General features: G+C 35.8%; 1 protein-coding gene across 1 annotated transcript in view; it reads left to right on the forward strand.

Annotated features, from left to right (window-relative positions):
• Positions 1 to 13,631, forward strand: part of TTC39A (tetratricopeptide repeat domain 39A) — a 51,188-nt gene that overhangs the window by 7,828 nt on the left and 29,729 nt on the right. The window contains exon 2 of the mRNA XM_081946921.1: positions 456 to 560. Within this exon, the coding sequence (XP_081803047.1) occupies positions 456 to 560 (105 nt within the window). The remainder of the gene's footprint in view (positions 1 to 455; positions 561 to 13,631) is intronic.

Genomic DNA, 13,631 nt, shown 5'->3' on the forward strand with positions numbered 1-13,631 from the left:
AATCAACTATTCATTTAGAATTTATTCAAATTGAGAGATTCTTGATTTTTTTTCCTAAACAGCCAATTTATTGAGAATGGGTGAGTACATCTGTCACTCAGCAGCTGGAAACTGTCTGCTTTGAAGTGTGAGAGTAGAACTGGTATGTGGATTGATTCTAGCAGTTTTAGGCTCTCTTGCTGTAATAGGTTAGTAAATCAGCTCTAAATGACCTTTTTTCATTTCATTGTATTATTAAGTTTGTAGCCTGTGTTCCTATATAAGCATTTCAGGCCATTAACAAAAAGTAAAACAAATACAGTATATAAAATGTGACGTTAATGTAAGCAAAAGGAATTAAGTTTTTTAAATCTGTGCAGATTACATTCTGATTGTTATTGTGTTGCTTTCCCATGCACAAAGTGTTTCTTGATTCTGCCCGAAAGCTTAGTATTCATTCTTCTTTTCCTCCCCAGATCTTCTACAACAGATCTGAACATTGCTCTCAATGAATGTATGGTAGCCGTGAATTTATTTCTGAATAACAAGTTCCAAGATGCCCTTGCTTCTCTACAAACTAAGTGAGCCACTGCTTCTATCTTCCCTCTTCTGGTTAGGATCAACATATATAATTAGAGGATTTAGAGACAAGGGATGTTTTATCAGACTTGAGAAATTAAGAATTTCAAACATTTTGATAATAACAGCGGTTAGTACCAGCTAACATGGATTTGTCAACAAAAAATTCTGGTAGATTACTCTCCTGGATTTAATGTAATTTACTGGATTGCATGGATATATTAAATGAAGTCTATATTGATTATAACAAAGCATTTGAATAGGTGTCCTTAACTACTTAGTATATGACAAACATATAATAATAGTATTAAGTAGATTTACATCTAATTGCAGAAGTTGTCTCAAAGATTTTTCTCTCTATGTTCTTCCAAGTGTCTTGACAAACTAGAAAGAATATTTGAATATGAAATAGCATGGCTGTCTTCAATGTTCCCTCTAATTTTTTTTCGATGTGAGCAGAAAAGTATAGTGTTTGAGCGGCACATTTTCATGCCTGAGCACCCGAATTTTTTTCACAGATGTCACCTGACAACAACGAAATCAGTATTATTTGAAACTCAAAGTTATGTTTCTTCAAGGTACACGCTTAATTCAAAGTGTTATATAATATCAGTATCACTTAACAACGCTCCTGCTTAGCAACCAAAATGTTGGCTCAGAAACTCTGGCATTTGAAGCACGCAACTCTTAAAGCTGTCAAGTTACAAGACCCTTGCACCCCTAACCCTTTAGGGAAAAAAACCCCCAGGGGTCTTTAAACCTGACAGCTTTAAGATTTGTGGACTTCAACTCCCAGAATTCCTCCTCCAGTCATGTTGGCTCAGGAACTCTGGCATTGAAGTGTGCAAGTCTTAAAGCTGTCAAGTTACAAGACCCTTGCACCCCTAACCCTTTAGAAAAAAAGACCCCAGGGGTGTTCAAACTTGACAGCTTTAAGACTTGTGGACTTCAACTCCCAGAATTCCTCCTCCAGTCCTGTTGGCTCAGGAACTCTGGCATTTGAAGCATGGAAGTCTTAAAGCTGTCAAGTTACAAGATCCTTGCACCCCTAATCCTTTAGGGAAAAAAACCCCAGGGGTCTTCAAACCTGACAGCTTTAAGACTTGTGGACTTCAACTCCCAGAATTCCTCCTCCAGTCATGTTGCAGCGACGTCATCTGCGTGGATCTGCTCCATCTTTGCTTTCTTCATTGTGGGCAGGGCTACTGCTGAAGATGCCGACCAGTTGCCACCAGAATAACTGCTGCTACCTCCTCCTCCTCCAACAGAATCACCAGATTTGCTCCTGAGCTCAGCGCTGGGTTACCTCTGCCCCCTCCCCCTCCTCCGTGCTTTTGAGGAGCCATGAGGCTTTTTCCCCCCTGCTCCCCCCCGCCTTCCTACTGACTCCTGCAGCCTCATGGCTCCTCAAAAGCACGGCAGGGGAGGAGGAGGGGGCAGGGGTAACCCAGCGCTGACTGAGCTCAGGTGCTCCGAGCGGAGGGGAGGCGCCGCTGCCACGCGCAGAGATGCCGGCTGGAGCTTTGGCGGCTTCATCTCAGCCGCAGCGCCGGGCGGCAAATCCGGCAGTGCTGCCTGTTAGAGGAGGAGGAGGAGGAGGTGGCAGCAGTTCTTCCAGTGGCGGGGCTTCACAACTAGCCTCAGTCGCCCCGTGCTCCTCAAAGCAAGTCTGGGGAAGTCCTTTGCGGGCGGCCCGTTCTAGCTGCCTGCAAAGGACCTCCCCAGCTTCCAAAGCCTGTGGCAATAGAAATCACTGCGCGGCAGTTGAAAACTGCTGCGCTGTGTTTTCTTGCCACCTGCATGCCCGCGCAGCCGCGCACCTTAGAGGGAACGTAGGCTGTCTTCCAGGTCTAGCATGCTTTTATTAATGATTGTTTGTTTTTGCATCACAAATCCCATTTCTTTATTGAACAGTGTGCTTTCTAGGTATCCAAAGTGTTAAAATATAAACATCATTATAATCGTTATAATCATATCAACATACAAACATATATTATATAATATTGATCATTATTAAAAAGTATACTCTCTTCCATATTGTCATTAATTATATAGCCATCAAAGTATTTACTAATCAGTTTTTCTTTCTCATGTACTCCATATTTTCACATAATCCTGAATGCTGGTCTTGACCAGATGATCAAAGCCCAGTAACATTTTACATGTGTGCGACCTGTGGATTTAAATTCCCTAATTGTGCTTATCCTTGTGAGGTTGTTGATCTGACCCTAAAGACATCCTATGGCCAACAGGGATACCTAGGTGGACCTTCATTCCCATTTCTCCAAAGCATGATTGAACTAATGACATGTTTCTCCTGCTATTTTAAATTAAGAAGCATGAACGTTTTAGTATAAACTCTATGATACATACAGTATAGTTAAGAAAAAATAAGGAAAAACTGAAAAATTTCCTGAAACTTAGTAAAAATAGAAAATCTCAATATTTTACCATCCCCTCTTTTAAATCTGAAAGCTTCTTTTTATAGAAAAGTGAGAATCTGATTTTCCCCAATACAATTAACAATTTTAAACCTTACTTTTTTGAAATTAGGAAACAAGAGCTCCTAAAAATTACTATTAATTAGAACTGCTGGGTGAAGATTTTTGGCTTCCTATTGTTTAATTATTCACTAGTGATAAAACGGTTCAGATGTTGGCATCCCAATATCAGTGATATTCTAAGAATTGTTGTGTTGCAATTTATGAATATCATGTTTACAAATCTGCATATGAACCATAGGATTTACATCTATTAGAATCAATTTAAAGAGTTAAATTCTTCATTAACCTGTGTACTTCCCAAATGTACTGAAACTACTTTCTGTTCTTTATTTGTACACTGATTTTCCCATAAGGAAAAAAACATTTTTGATATATTTTACTCAAATATGTACATTTATATATATATTTCTTCTGATGTATCATTTTTGTGATATCTACAGATGTGTTCTAAAAATCTGAATAATGCAAATTTTGGGATATTTCAATATTCCTGAGGTTCAAAAACATATTTTGAAAAAACATAATTAGTGTACCATTAAATGCACTAAAAACATAGAATGATATAAAAACATACAATAAAGTAGCGATTATGATAACATGTAAAGTTAGATTATTATAATTTTGTCTGGAAAAATTTTCTGCATCTTATTTGAAGCTGTTTATATTTCCTATTTAGTTGCAAACAAACAGAAATACATTTTAAAAGGTATTGATCCAGAATTTAAACAGTGATTTATATAAACGTGTAGGGCTGGATGTAAATTATGATATACTTTACAGTACTGGGATGGTTTTTCAGTATCAGTTTCTATTGATGTAGAATCTGTGGAAAGTCACTGATAGCTGTAGAGTGAAGAAGCATATTGACATTGTGAGTTCTGAGAAAAAACATGAATCATGTTATATTGTGGGGAATGTTAAAAGCAAATAATAACAATAATTATATTGAAGTATTGAGAAGATAGCTTTAAATGCTTTGATTAATTTATTGGATTGGTAAGGAAGACTAAGACCTTCCGTGTAAAGCTCAAGACCCACCTATTCCAAATAGCTGGCCTGGCTCAACCATAACTTCATAACGCTCCTGATGGGTTTTTTAATTCAGTAATTTTATTTAAATGGGATTTTAAATTGTGTTTTTTAATTGTCTTTCACTTATGAGTCTACTTCCTCCATGCACATGTATTTGTCTTTGTTCTTTATGTATGTATGTTTGTCTTTATTTCTATTTTATCTGTTTTGATTGTACTCCGCCCCGAGTCCTTCGGGAGAGGGTTGCGGCTAATCAAATAAAAATTATTATTATTATTATTATTATTATTATTATTATTATTATTATTATTATTATTATTGTTGTTGTTGTAATAGGACAAACAGATATTCTAGCTTCACCCATATTGTACAGCTGTATTATTATTATTATTATTATTATTATTATTATTATTATTATTATTATTATTATTATTATTATACGATTATATCACAGCAGCCAGTTGTTTCGCCGGATTTGGCATTGATTACTAGTCGGGCCCCACCCAGGGGCCTAGGACGTCGTAACGTATTTTCGTAATATAAGTGCAGATCCAAGCAGTGCAGCTTTTTGCATTTGACTGATGGTGATTTTGTCAAGTTTTAACTGTTTTAAATGTAATTCCAGTGCTTTTGGAATAGCACCCAGTGTGCCAATTACCACTGGAATTACCACTGCTGGTTTGTGCCATAATCATTGAATTTCAATTTTTAAGTCCTGGTATTTCGCGACTTTTTCATGTTCCTTCTCCTCAACCCTGCTATCACCTGGTATTGCGATGTCTATGATTGTAACCTTATTTTTCTCAACCAGATGATGATGATGATGATGATGATGATGATGATTATTATTATTATTATTATTATCCTTCTCATCTTCACTACTATTCCTCTTATTGGTATCATTTTTATGATTATTATTACTCTGTCACTTTGCATGTTCACTGAGAGCTTTGGCACCAGAGAGAAATTCCTTGTGTGTCTAATCACACTTGGTCAAATATTGCATTGTATTGCATTCTGTTCTGTTCTATTGTTATCTAACTCTCTGTTCTGTGTCTGTTTAATATATTTGTTATGCATCAGAAATTTATGTTGATGCTTGCTCATAATGTTTCTCTGCATTGAGGAGTTCTGTAAAATGTATACTGTTTAAAATGCATCTTTACAAAATGTAGAACAGAACAGTAGGAGAATTTTTTTGTTTTAGCATCATCGTGGTGGATACAGCTCTCCTCATTATAGATCAACCTGCTGTGCTACAGACAGACACAAGGTCCCTGAAAGAACAAAGCTCTGAAAAGTAATTTGCTGTTGGATGTTACTGCAGCCTGACTTGTTTCTGTATGACACTGCAGATGGCTAATATTGTTGCCACTGGGGATTTTGGCTGATTGCCTATGGAGATGTAAGAGAGAGGGATGTGAGCAGCTGGAATGGACTATCCTTGTGTAAGAGTTCCAGCCAGATGGCCACATTAAAGTGCTTTCCAAAAGTCCTTGAACTGACAGAAAAGTCTGTTGGCATAAAATTTACTTCCCTGATTGCTGTTGACGTCTTCTGCTGTCAATACTATTGTGAGACAAATTAAGGAAACTAGTAGATGAATCCTCCAATCTTTCCCATCCTATCAAGCTTCACCTACTAGCAGGAGAACAACTAGGATGGGGCAAATTAAGGCCAATGCAAGTAGATCATTGAAATGGCATATTTAGTCTTTTTTTTTAAAAAAAAACCCTTTTTTAAAAATTGCATGTCAAGTTGCCCACCAGTCTGCAGGCAAGGAAGTATTTCATGTAAATGACTGATCAGGCTGTTTCCTAACAGGGGTCTTACTATGAAAGAAATATATGACTAAAATAGTGCAGCTTACAAGTGCAAAGAAAGCACACACATTGAAGCAAAAGGAAGCTGTTGATAATGACTAAAAGCAATGTCCTTGACTTAATGCTTCAGCAGAACAACAGTGCTAGCGGCAAGTGGAAACAGCTGTGGGTGGCCAAATAGCCAGAATGAAGTAGGTAAAATAGCAGTGCTGTGCCTCCCCCTCCCATCAGAGTAATAATAGCATTTAAGGCAGGGGTGGGTTCCTGCCAGTTCTAACCTCTTCTATAGAAGAGGTTCCACAAATCTACCATGCTGTTTAGAACCGGTTCCAGCTCCCTCCCCCCGCCCATCCGCACAGCATCAATATGAAGAGCGAGAGGAGGAATTCTGGGAGTTGAAGTCCACAAGTCTTAAAGCTGTCAACTTTGAACACCCCTGGGGTTTTTTTTCCTAAAGGGTTAGGGGTGCTTGTAACTTGACAGTTTTAAGACTTGCATGCTTCAAATGCCAGAGGTTCTGAGCCAACATTTTGGTTGCTAAGCAAGAGCATTGTTAAGTGAGTTTCACCACATTTTACAAGTTGGCCACGCCCACCCAGTCACATGGCTGGCAAGCCACTCCCAGCCAGCCAGCAAGCTGCTCCCACAAAGCAGGCCACTCCTACAGAAGAGATTCTAAAAAAATTTGAAACCCACCACTGATTTAAGGCCACATGAAATCTCACATATTGTCTGTGAGAAGAAGTAGTAAGCCAGTAATGTCCCCAATATTAATAGAACCAGCAGTACATAAGTAGGAGAACCTGACTCTTTTTAAAAATCAATCTTCGGTATAGTTCATCCAAAATAGTATTAGATGATTACCACTCTTTCAGAGCACCAAATCCATGTTTAAAAACAGTCTAACATTCTTTTAAAATAATGCAAAACTCTTGTTTATAAGGAACCTGACTAATACCTGACAAGTATATTGGTCAGATATTATGTAGACAGAGGCCTCTGTCAATCATTATTCTGTGTATATTTCCCAATTATTGAATTCCAAAAATAATTAGTAAAAGTTGGGTCCGCAATTGCAATAGATACAATGGAGTGCTCAGTATATTTTCAGTGTGTTTCTAACTATTCATCACATCATAGTATCATCTTGGATTTGGGGTTTTTTAGCCAAAGGCTCTTGTTTTACGCAGCACAGAGGTATGAAGCAATTGAGGGTTGTTAAATGGATAATATAGTTAAATGGCTGATAATGTTGATTTTGGGGTTGTGTTGTGATGCAAATACTGGTTTAATTTTTATTGAAAATTGCCTCAAGGAAACTATTTTGAAAGGCTGCAAAAAACCTTTCTGTTATATGCTAATTTAAATCTGGTACCATAATATTTTATTAGTTGATATAGAAACAAGTCATAGGGAGTAGAAAGAAGATTATTTCTATAGGTACAAATTTTCCCATCTTCTTATTTTCCCTTGCACAAACAGATTTAGAAGAATTCGATACAAGAATTCTCTGTGCTGGATTACTGTAAATTCTAAATTGATGGATCTTTGACTTCATCAGCATGGATTGAGAAAATAGGGATGATCCTATCTCACCTAGAACATCTAACCTGAAGATGGGATCATTTTGTCCGGTTCGATCTACTAGGTAGAATAGGAAAGAATGGAATGGAAAGGTTTTTTGCAGCCTTTCAAAATAGTTTCCTTGAGGCAAGGCTTTTCACTTTGTCAAATAGCAATAGCACTTAGACGTATCTACTGCTTTACAGTGCTTTTACAACCCTCTCTAAGCAGTTTACAGAATCAATCTATTGCCACCAACAATCTGGGTCCTCAATTTACCCACCTCGGAAGGATGGAAGGCTGAGTCAACCTTGAGCCTGGTGAGATTTGATCTGCCAAATTGCTGTCAGCTGGCAGTCAGCAGAAAAAGACTGCAATACTGCATTCTAACCATTGCGCCACCATGTCTCAAATGCTTATGAACTTGTGGAATTCTGATTTATAACTAAAACATCTTGTGAAATGGCAGGTGGTTATCAAATAAAAACATAGAAATGTCCTCTAGATGCCATGAAAGAGAGACAAATGTAAAATATAGATTGAGACTTTCATTTTAGTAAACAGTAGTCAGCAGTAAACATTAAACTTGCTTATTAGATTGTGATTACGTAAACATTAAACCTATTATAAACCTATTATTAGATTGTTGGATGTTGTGATTTGAATCTGAAAAAAAGTTCAGCTCTTGATACTAAAAATATTGATTGGAGTGTCTGCTTCAAAATATGGACATTAAATTGATCAAGAAATATATTGTATTATTATGTATTTTTGATGTCTTCTCTTCTAGATAAATTTAAATAGACATTAGCTTCATGATATCAGTGGTATACTTTAGTGCAGCGAAAATCTAATCACATCTACTGAAAGACATGAGGTATAGAAGCAATGGCAGTTCTTATCTTTTCCTTTAGAGCAAAGTAGTTATAATTGCTAAAAACAAATTGAAGCCAAGTTCATGACTTCCCAAATCTATCTTGAAAGGCCATAATTCTGAACTGTAACCAGCACTACCATTCAAGGATTTCTTAATTCAGCCTCTGTTATAAAATAAATAAATAAGCAAAACATAGCCGTAAACAATAAAATGAGTACATATAAATGGGAACAGTAGAACAGGGACAGTAGGCATGCTGGTGCGCTTATGCACGTCCCCTTAGGGACCTCTTAAGAAACGTGTAAGGTCCATGGTAAACAGTTTGAGATAAAAGGTATGTGGGTTAAAGGAACTAACAACAGGATCAGGTAGAATATTTCAGACATTTACTACTCTATTGCTGAAGTCATTTTCCTGCAATCAAGATTAGAGCGGATTACATTTATTTTGTATCTATTGATAGCCCTTGTGTTATTGTGGTTGAAGTAAAAGTAGTCATTAACAGGTAGGACATTATGGCAGCTAATGTTGTGTACTTACCTTAGGTTGGAATATAGATGGCATAGTTCAAGGTTATCCAGACTTAAAATTACAAGCCTGGTGATATAAGGAATTTTATTACGAGCAGAGGAGTTGAGTACTCTTCTTCTCTTGTAAAATACCTCTCAACCCTCTCTAATGTATTAATGTCCAAAATGCAGTGTGGGTTCCAGGCAGGTGAGCAGTATTCAAGGATAGTTCTGGCAAAGGTTTTGTACGCCCTAGTTAGCAGCATAGTGTTACCAGAGACAAAACTTTGCAAAATAAGTTTGACAACTCTGAATGCCTTTTTGACAATGTTGTTACAGTGTGCTCTGGAGCTTAGATCTTTAGAAATGAGTACTCCTAGGTCTTTGACAGAGTGTGGATCATCTTTTAGATAATTTCTGCCCAGATTGTATTTGATGTTTTAATTTTTATTGCCAATGTCTAGTACTGAGCATTTCTTATCCAAGATTTGGAGTTGCCAATTGTTTGACCATTCCAAAACATTATCTAGGTCGTTTTATAGGGTAGTAGAATTGTCTGTGGTGTTAAATAGTTTTACATCATCGGCAAAGAGGACACAGCTGCTTATAAAATGATCACAAAGGCCATATATGTAAAACAGAAAGAGTGTTGGTCCTAGAACGCTACCTTGGGGAACACCACTGTTAACTGGTGCAGGGTTTGATATAGCATTTCAATTTTGACTACTTGTTGCCTGTTTGATAGGAATGCAGCTATCCACTTCTGCAAAGATCCAGAAATGCTGTAAGAATTTAGTTTTAACAGTTTATCATGTACCACTGAATCAAAGGCTTTGCAGAAGTCTATATAGATTGCATCTATTGCTTTACCCTGGTCAAATTGAGAGGTCCAAATGTTTTTGCAGTGTATGAGTTGCAGATTACAGGACAATTTTTCCCTGAAACCAAATTGCTTTTTAGAGAGTAGGTTGTTTGTCTCTAAGTGGAGAGTGATGGATTAGTTAATGATGGATTCCATGATTTTACAGGTGATGCAACAAAGGGAGATTGGTCTATAATTGCAACTGAAAAAACCCTGGCCTTCACAAAACATTCCTTTATTGTCTGTAATCTCATTTTCATTTTTTGTCTAGATTTCTAACATTTCTTCTCCCAAATAGCAGATATCATTTTATTTCATGATCACACTATCATCCTAGTGAATTTTTAATCCTAAGAAGAAAACATCTGTTGTTTCTTCAATTTCTTCTCCACCAGTTTGCATTGGGTTGTCATTGTGTGTTGACATTGTTGACATAATCTTTGCTTTTTTTTAAAAAAGTTTTGAATAGCAGAGGAGGAGCCAAAGTCGCGACGATACGGACGTGCGGTCTCAATGCTCCGAGACCACAGCCGATACTTTTGCCACTGTGTGGTCCAACTGGACCTAAACTGTCCCGCAGAGATGGTGAACAGAAAGAATACGTCTTGCTGATCTCAGGGACATCGCAAAGTCCCTGATTGATCCAAGAGAAGTTCTTCAAGACGGCGACAAAAAATCCAGCCATTAGGCTGATGAAGTTGGGGCAGCTCCAAAACGGAAGGATACTGAGAAAGTGTTTCCAGCTGGTGAGGAATTTTTACCATTTTAAAAGAGACTGCCTATAAAAACCTTAAAGTTAATTTAATTTAAATTTCAGAACAGAAGAAATAAGCGGCGGAATTAAGCTTTGAATGGTTCTGGACAGTGGGTTATCTTACTTTTTAAATGCTATGTTCATGGATGGAATTAATGCAAGCCTTTTAAAATGAATGGATTAAGTTTTCTTCTTCTATTTTTTATTATTATTCTTTGTAACCTATGGACTAAAATTCTCCTTCCTCATTACTGCGAATGTTTTTCCCCTTTTCTTCTCTAACTCATTCAAGAATTTGACTTTTTTTTAACTTGGAATATAAAAAAGATACAAAAGGAAACAAAGAAAATTGTAACAACAGAGGGAAAGAAAAACACTGCTACTCGGAGTCTGGAGGTTTGTGTATTGGAAACAAAACGCTTTTACTTTCCTCACTGATTATTCTGGCTTGGCACTCCAAGGTCTCACTGTTTGTTTATGGAGAGTGATAAGAAGAAAAACATACAGATGTTCTTTTGAAGTATATCTTTAACCAGAGAAAAGTGAAAATAAGACCTTATTGTGAATTTATGCTTAATCTTGTAAAAACCTTCCAAGCCAGAGCAGCAATGTTTATCAGCTGGAGATAATGGCACAATTTCAACAGCAGAAAGAAACTTTAAGCCTGCAAAAGATATTGTTAGAAATTCAGAAATTATCAAACACATTTGAAAGGATGGAGAAGTTGGAAAATCTAGAGCACTTAACAGTAAAATATGATGAAGAAGTTGGAGATGTTTATCAAGTGGAAAAAGTGACGGTTAGAATCCTAAAAACCAAAGAGGAAAATGACTATAAAGAAATCAAATCCGCTGATATCTATGGTGATTGGTTTGTGTCTGGAAATGGAAAGAGTGGAACACTGAAAGAGGAATTAAATGGAGGGGAACTCTACCCCAGATGGCAAGACACAGAAGAAGAAAAAACAAAAGCATTTATGGATTTAAAGAGAGAAATTTTATTAGCAAACATCATTGATAACACTACTGACACTTAAAGATAAGCTGATTAAGGAAGCAGAAGAAGGGCATCGAAATTACATGAGAGACTTAATAAGCAAGGAGTTGCAAAGAGGAGTCCATACAAATTTGATTAAGGAGATCATTAGAGGCACCACAAATGGCAGAAGATATGAGACTGTTTTGCTACTGGAAAGATACAGGTTGATAGATGAAACTGTATAATTTAAAACTAGTTAAACTTAGTGAAATTTAGTGACAATAGATATAGTTAAATAAATAATTGATAATGATGATAATGTATACATATGTATTGTTATGATAAGTAATAATTGGATATGAATATTGAATGGTACCCATGAAAGGAAGATTAGAAATCTTTTTGGTTATATATAAAGGCTAATAAAAAAGAACTAAGTTAAATTTAGTTAAGTTTTGATTATTAGGGAGAAAAATGTTATGATACAGGATAGAGTCAAATAAAGAAGGGATAATGATAACAATGTATATATATATGTATGGGTACAACATAAGGAAACTGGATGTAAATTGTAAACAGTTATTTGGAAAGAAGGATTAGAAATTTTTGTTACTAAATATTATGGATATTTAGCTAGAAAGGCCATAAGGATTCAGTGTTATTGGAGGATTTTAGAAATAGCAAATGAAATGTCAGTATGTGGTTATGTTTTAAATCTTGGTATATTTTATGATGGACGTTTAAACAATTATAGTCAAATGAAAATCGAGGTATGATGATAGTAATATGTATAAATATCTGAGTTATAATACTTGAGTTAATATGAATTATGGTTGATGACTGTGGAAGAGATGCACAAAAGTCTTTTGTAACCAACTGATACACTTTCTACAGTATGTAAAGAAGGAGGATTCTTTGTGTTGTGTTTGTTTTGAAAATAAAAAATAAAGAAAATTATTTTTAAAAAAGTCTTGAATAGCAGTCTGTCTTTTGCAAGCACTACTTTCACTTTCAACAGAGTTTCTTTCAGTCTATTATTTACAACCCCTCCCCATTAAAATGCCTGATTCATTCAAACAAAATATACAAGACCAAGCTAGTAATAGGGATACAACACAGACATAAAATTTATAAAATAGTAAAATATAAACTCTCAAAAACAAAAGAAGATACATGATTTAATACATAATAGACTTTCCATATTATGCATATGCTATAATTATAAATTAAAATGTGCATTATTCTAATTTATACATTTTTGTTTATACACCCACTATTTTAAAATATAAATATTGTGTTAAGAATATTTTGTATTATAAAGAACTGATGGGCTAATAACAAGTTTAAATTTATAATGCCGTCAATGTGATATGGAAATGCTTGTGTTATAGGGAATATACTTTAGGGATTGTTGTAATTAGTTTCAGTTCAAGACCTCTTTAAGAATCACACAAGCCCATCTTTTGTTTCCCAGCGCATGATGTTCCCCAAAGTATAACTGACTGTGCTATATCTAACGTAATTAAGTGTTTCAGATAATGGATGTTCCTTTCCTTTACTTAAAGAGGCTCATTTAATTAACATTTTACCCTATTGGTATCTGTGTTAAATAGAACCTTGCAGAATGTAAGAACACTAATCTCACTGCTACTTCAAATTAAGGAGTGATACATGAAAGAACTGGAGCAACCCTTTGGGGATAATAAATTACTGAATAAATTACAGGAAGGGCATCTTTTGGACTCTTTAAAGGATTCATAGAGGGGAAAATAGGATTAATAGAGAAGAAGAGGGAGCACTTAAAATACAGAGAAGAAAATCTAGACAGCTCTCTGTTTTATTTAATCGGGAGATTAGTTTCTGTAGTTATATTCTGTGTGGTTAGTAAAATCCAGTTTCTGGTCTTGCCGTTTCCAATTTCATCATGTAAATATCTAGATGTCCATATGTCAGTGCCATAAATTATGTAATTCCTGCAAGTAATTTATCAGCAAATGAACATATTAGTAAACTGATCAAAGAGAGACAAAAAATACTGCAGCAATTCTTTAGATCCACCACTGTGACCCAATACAGGCAGACATACAGAAATTTAGCAAATCTACAAAAAGTTTTAAAAGAGCATTTAAAAAAAAAAGCTTTGTAAACATTGCCTGCTAAATTAAAGAATA

The sequence above is a fragment of the Natrix helvetica genome, assembly GCF_964273705.1.
Source record: "Natrix helvetica genome assembly, chromosome: 3".
NCBI classification, from domain to species: Eukaryota; Metazoa; Chordata; class Lepidosauria; order Squamata; family Natricidae; genus Natrix; species Natrix helvetica.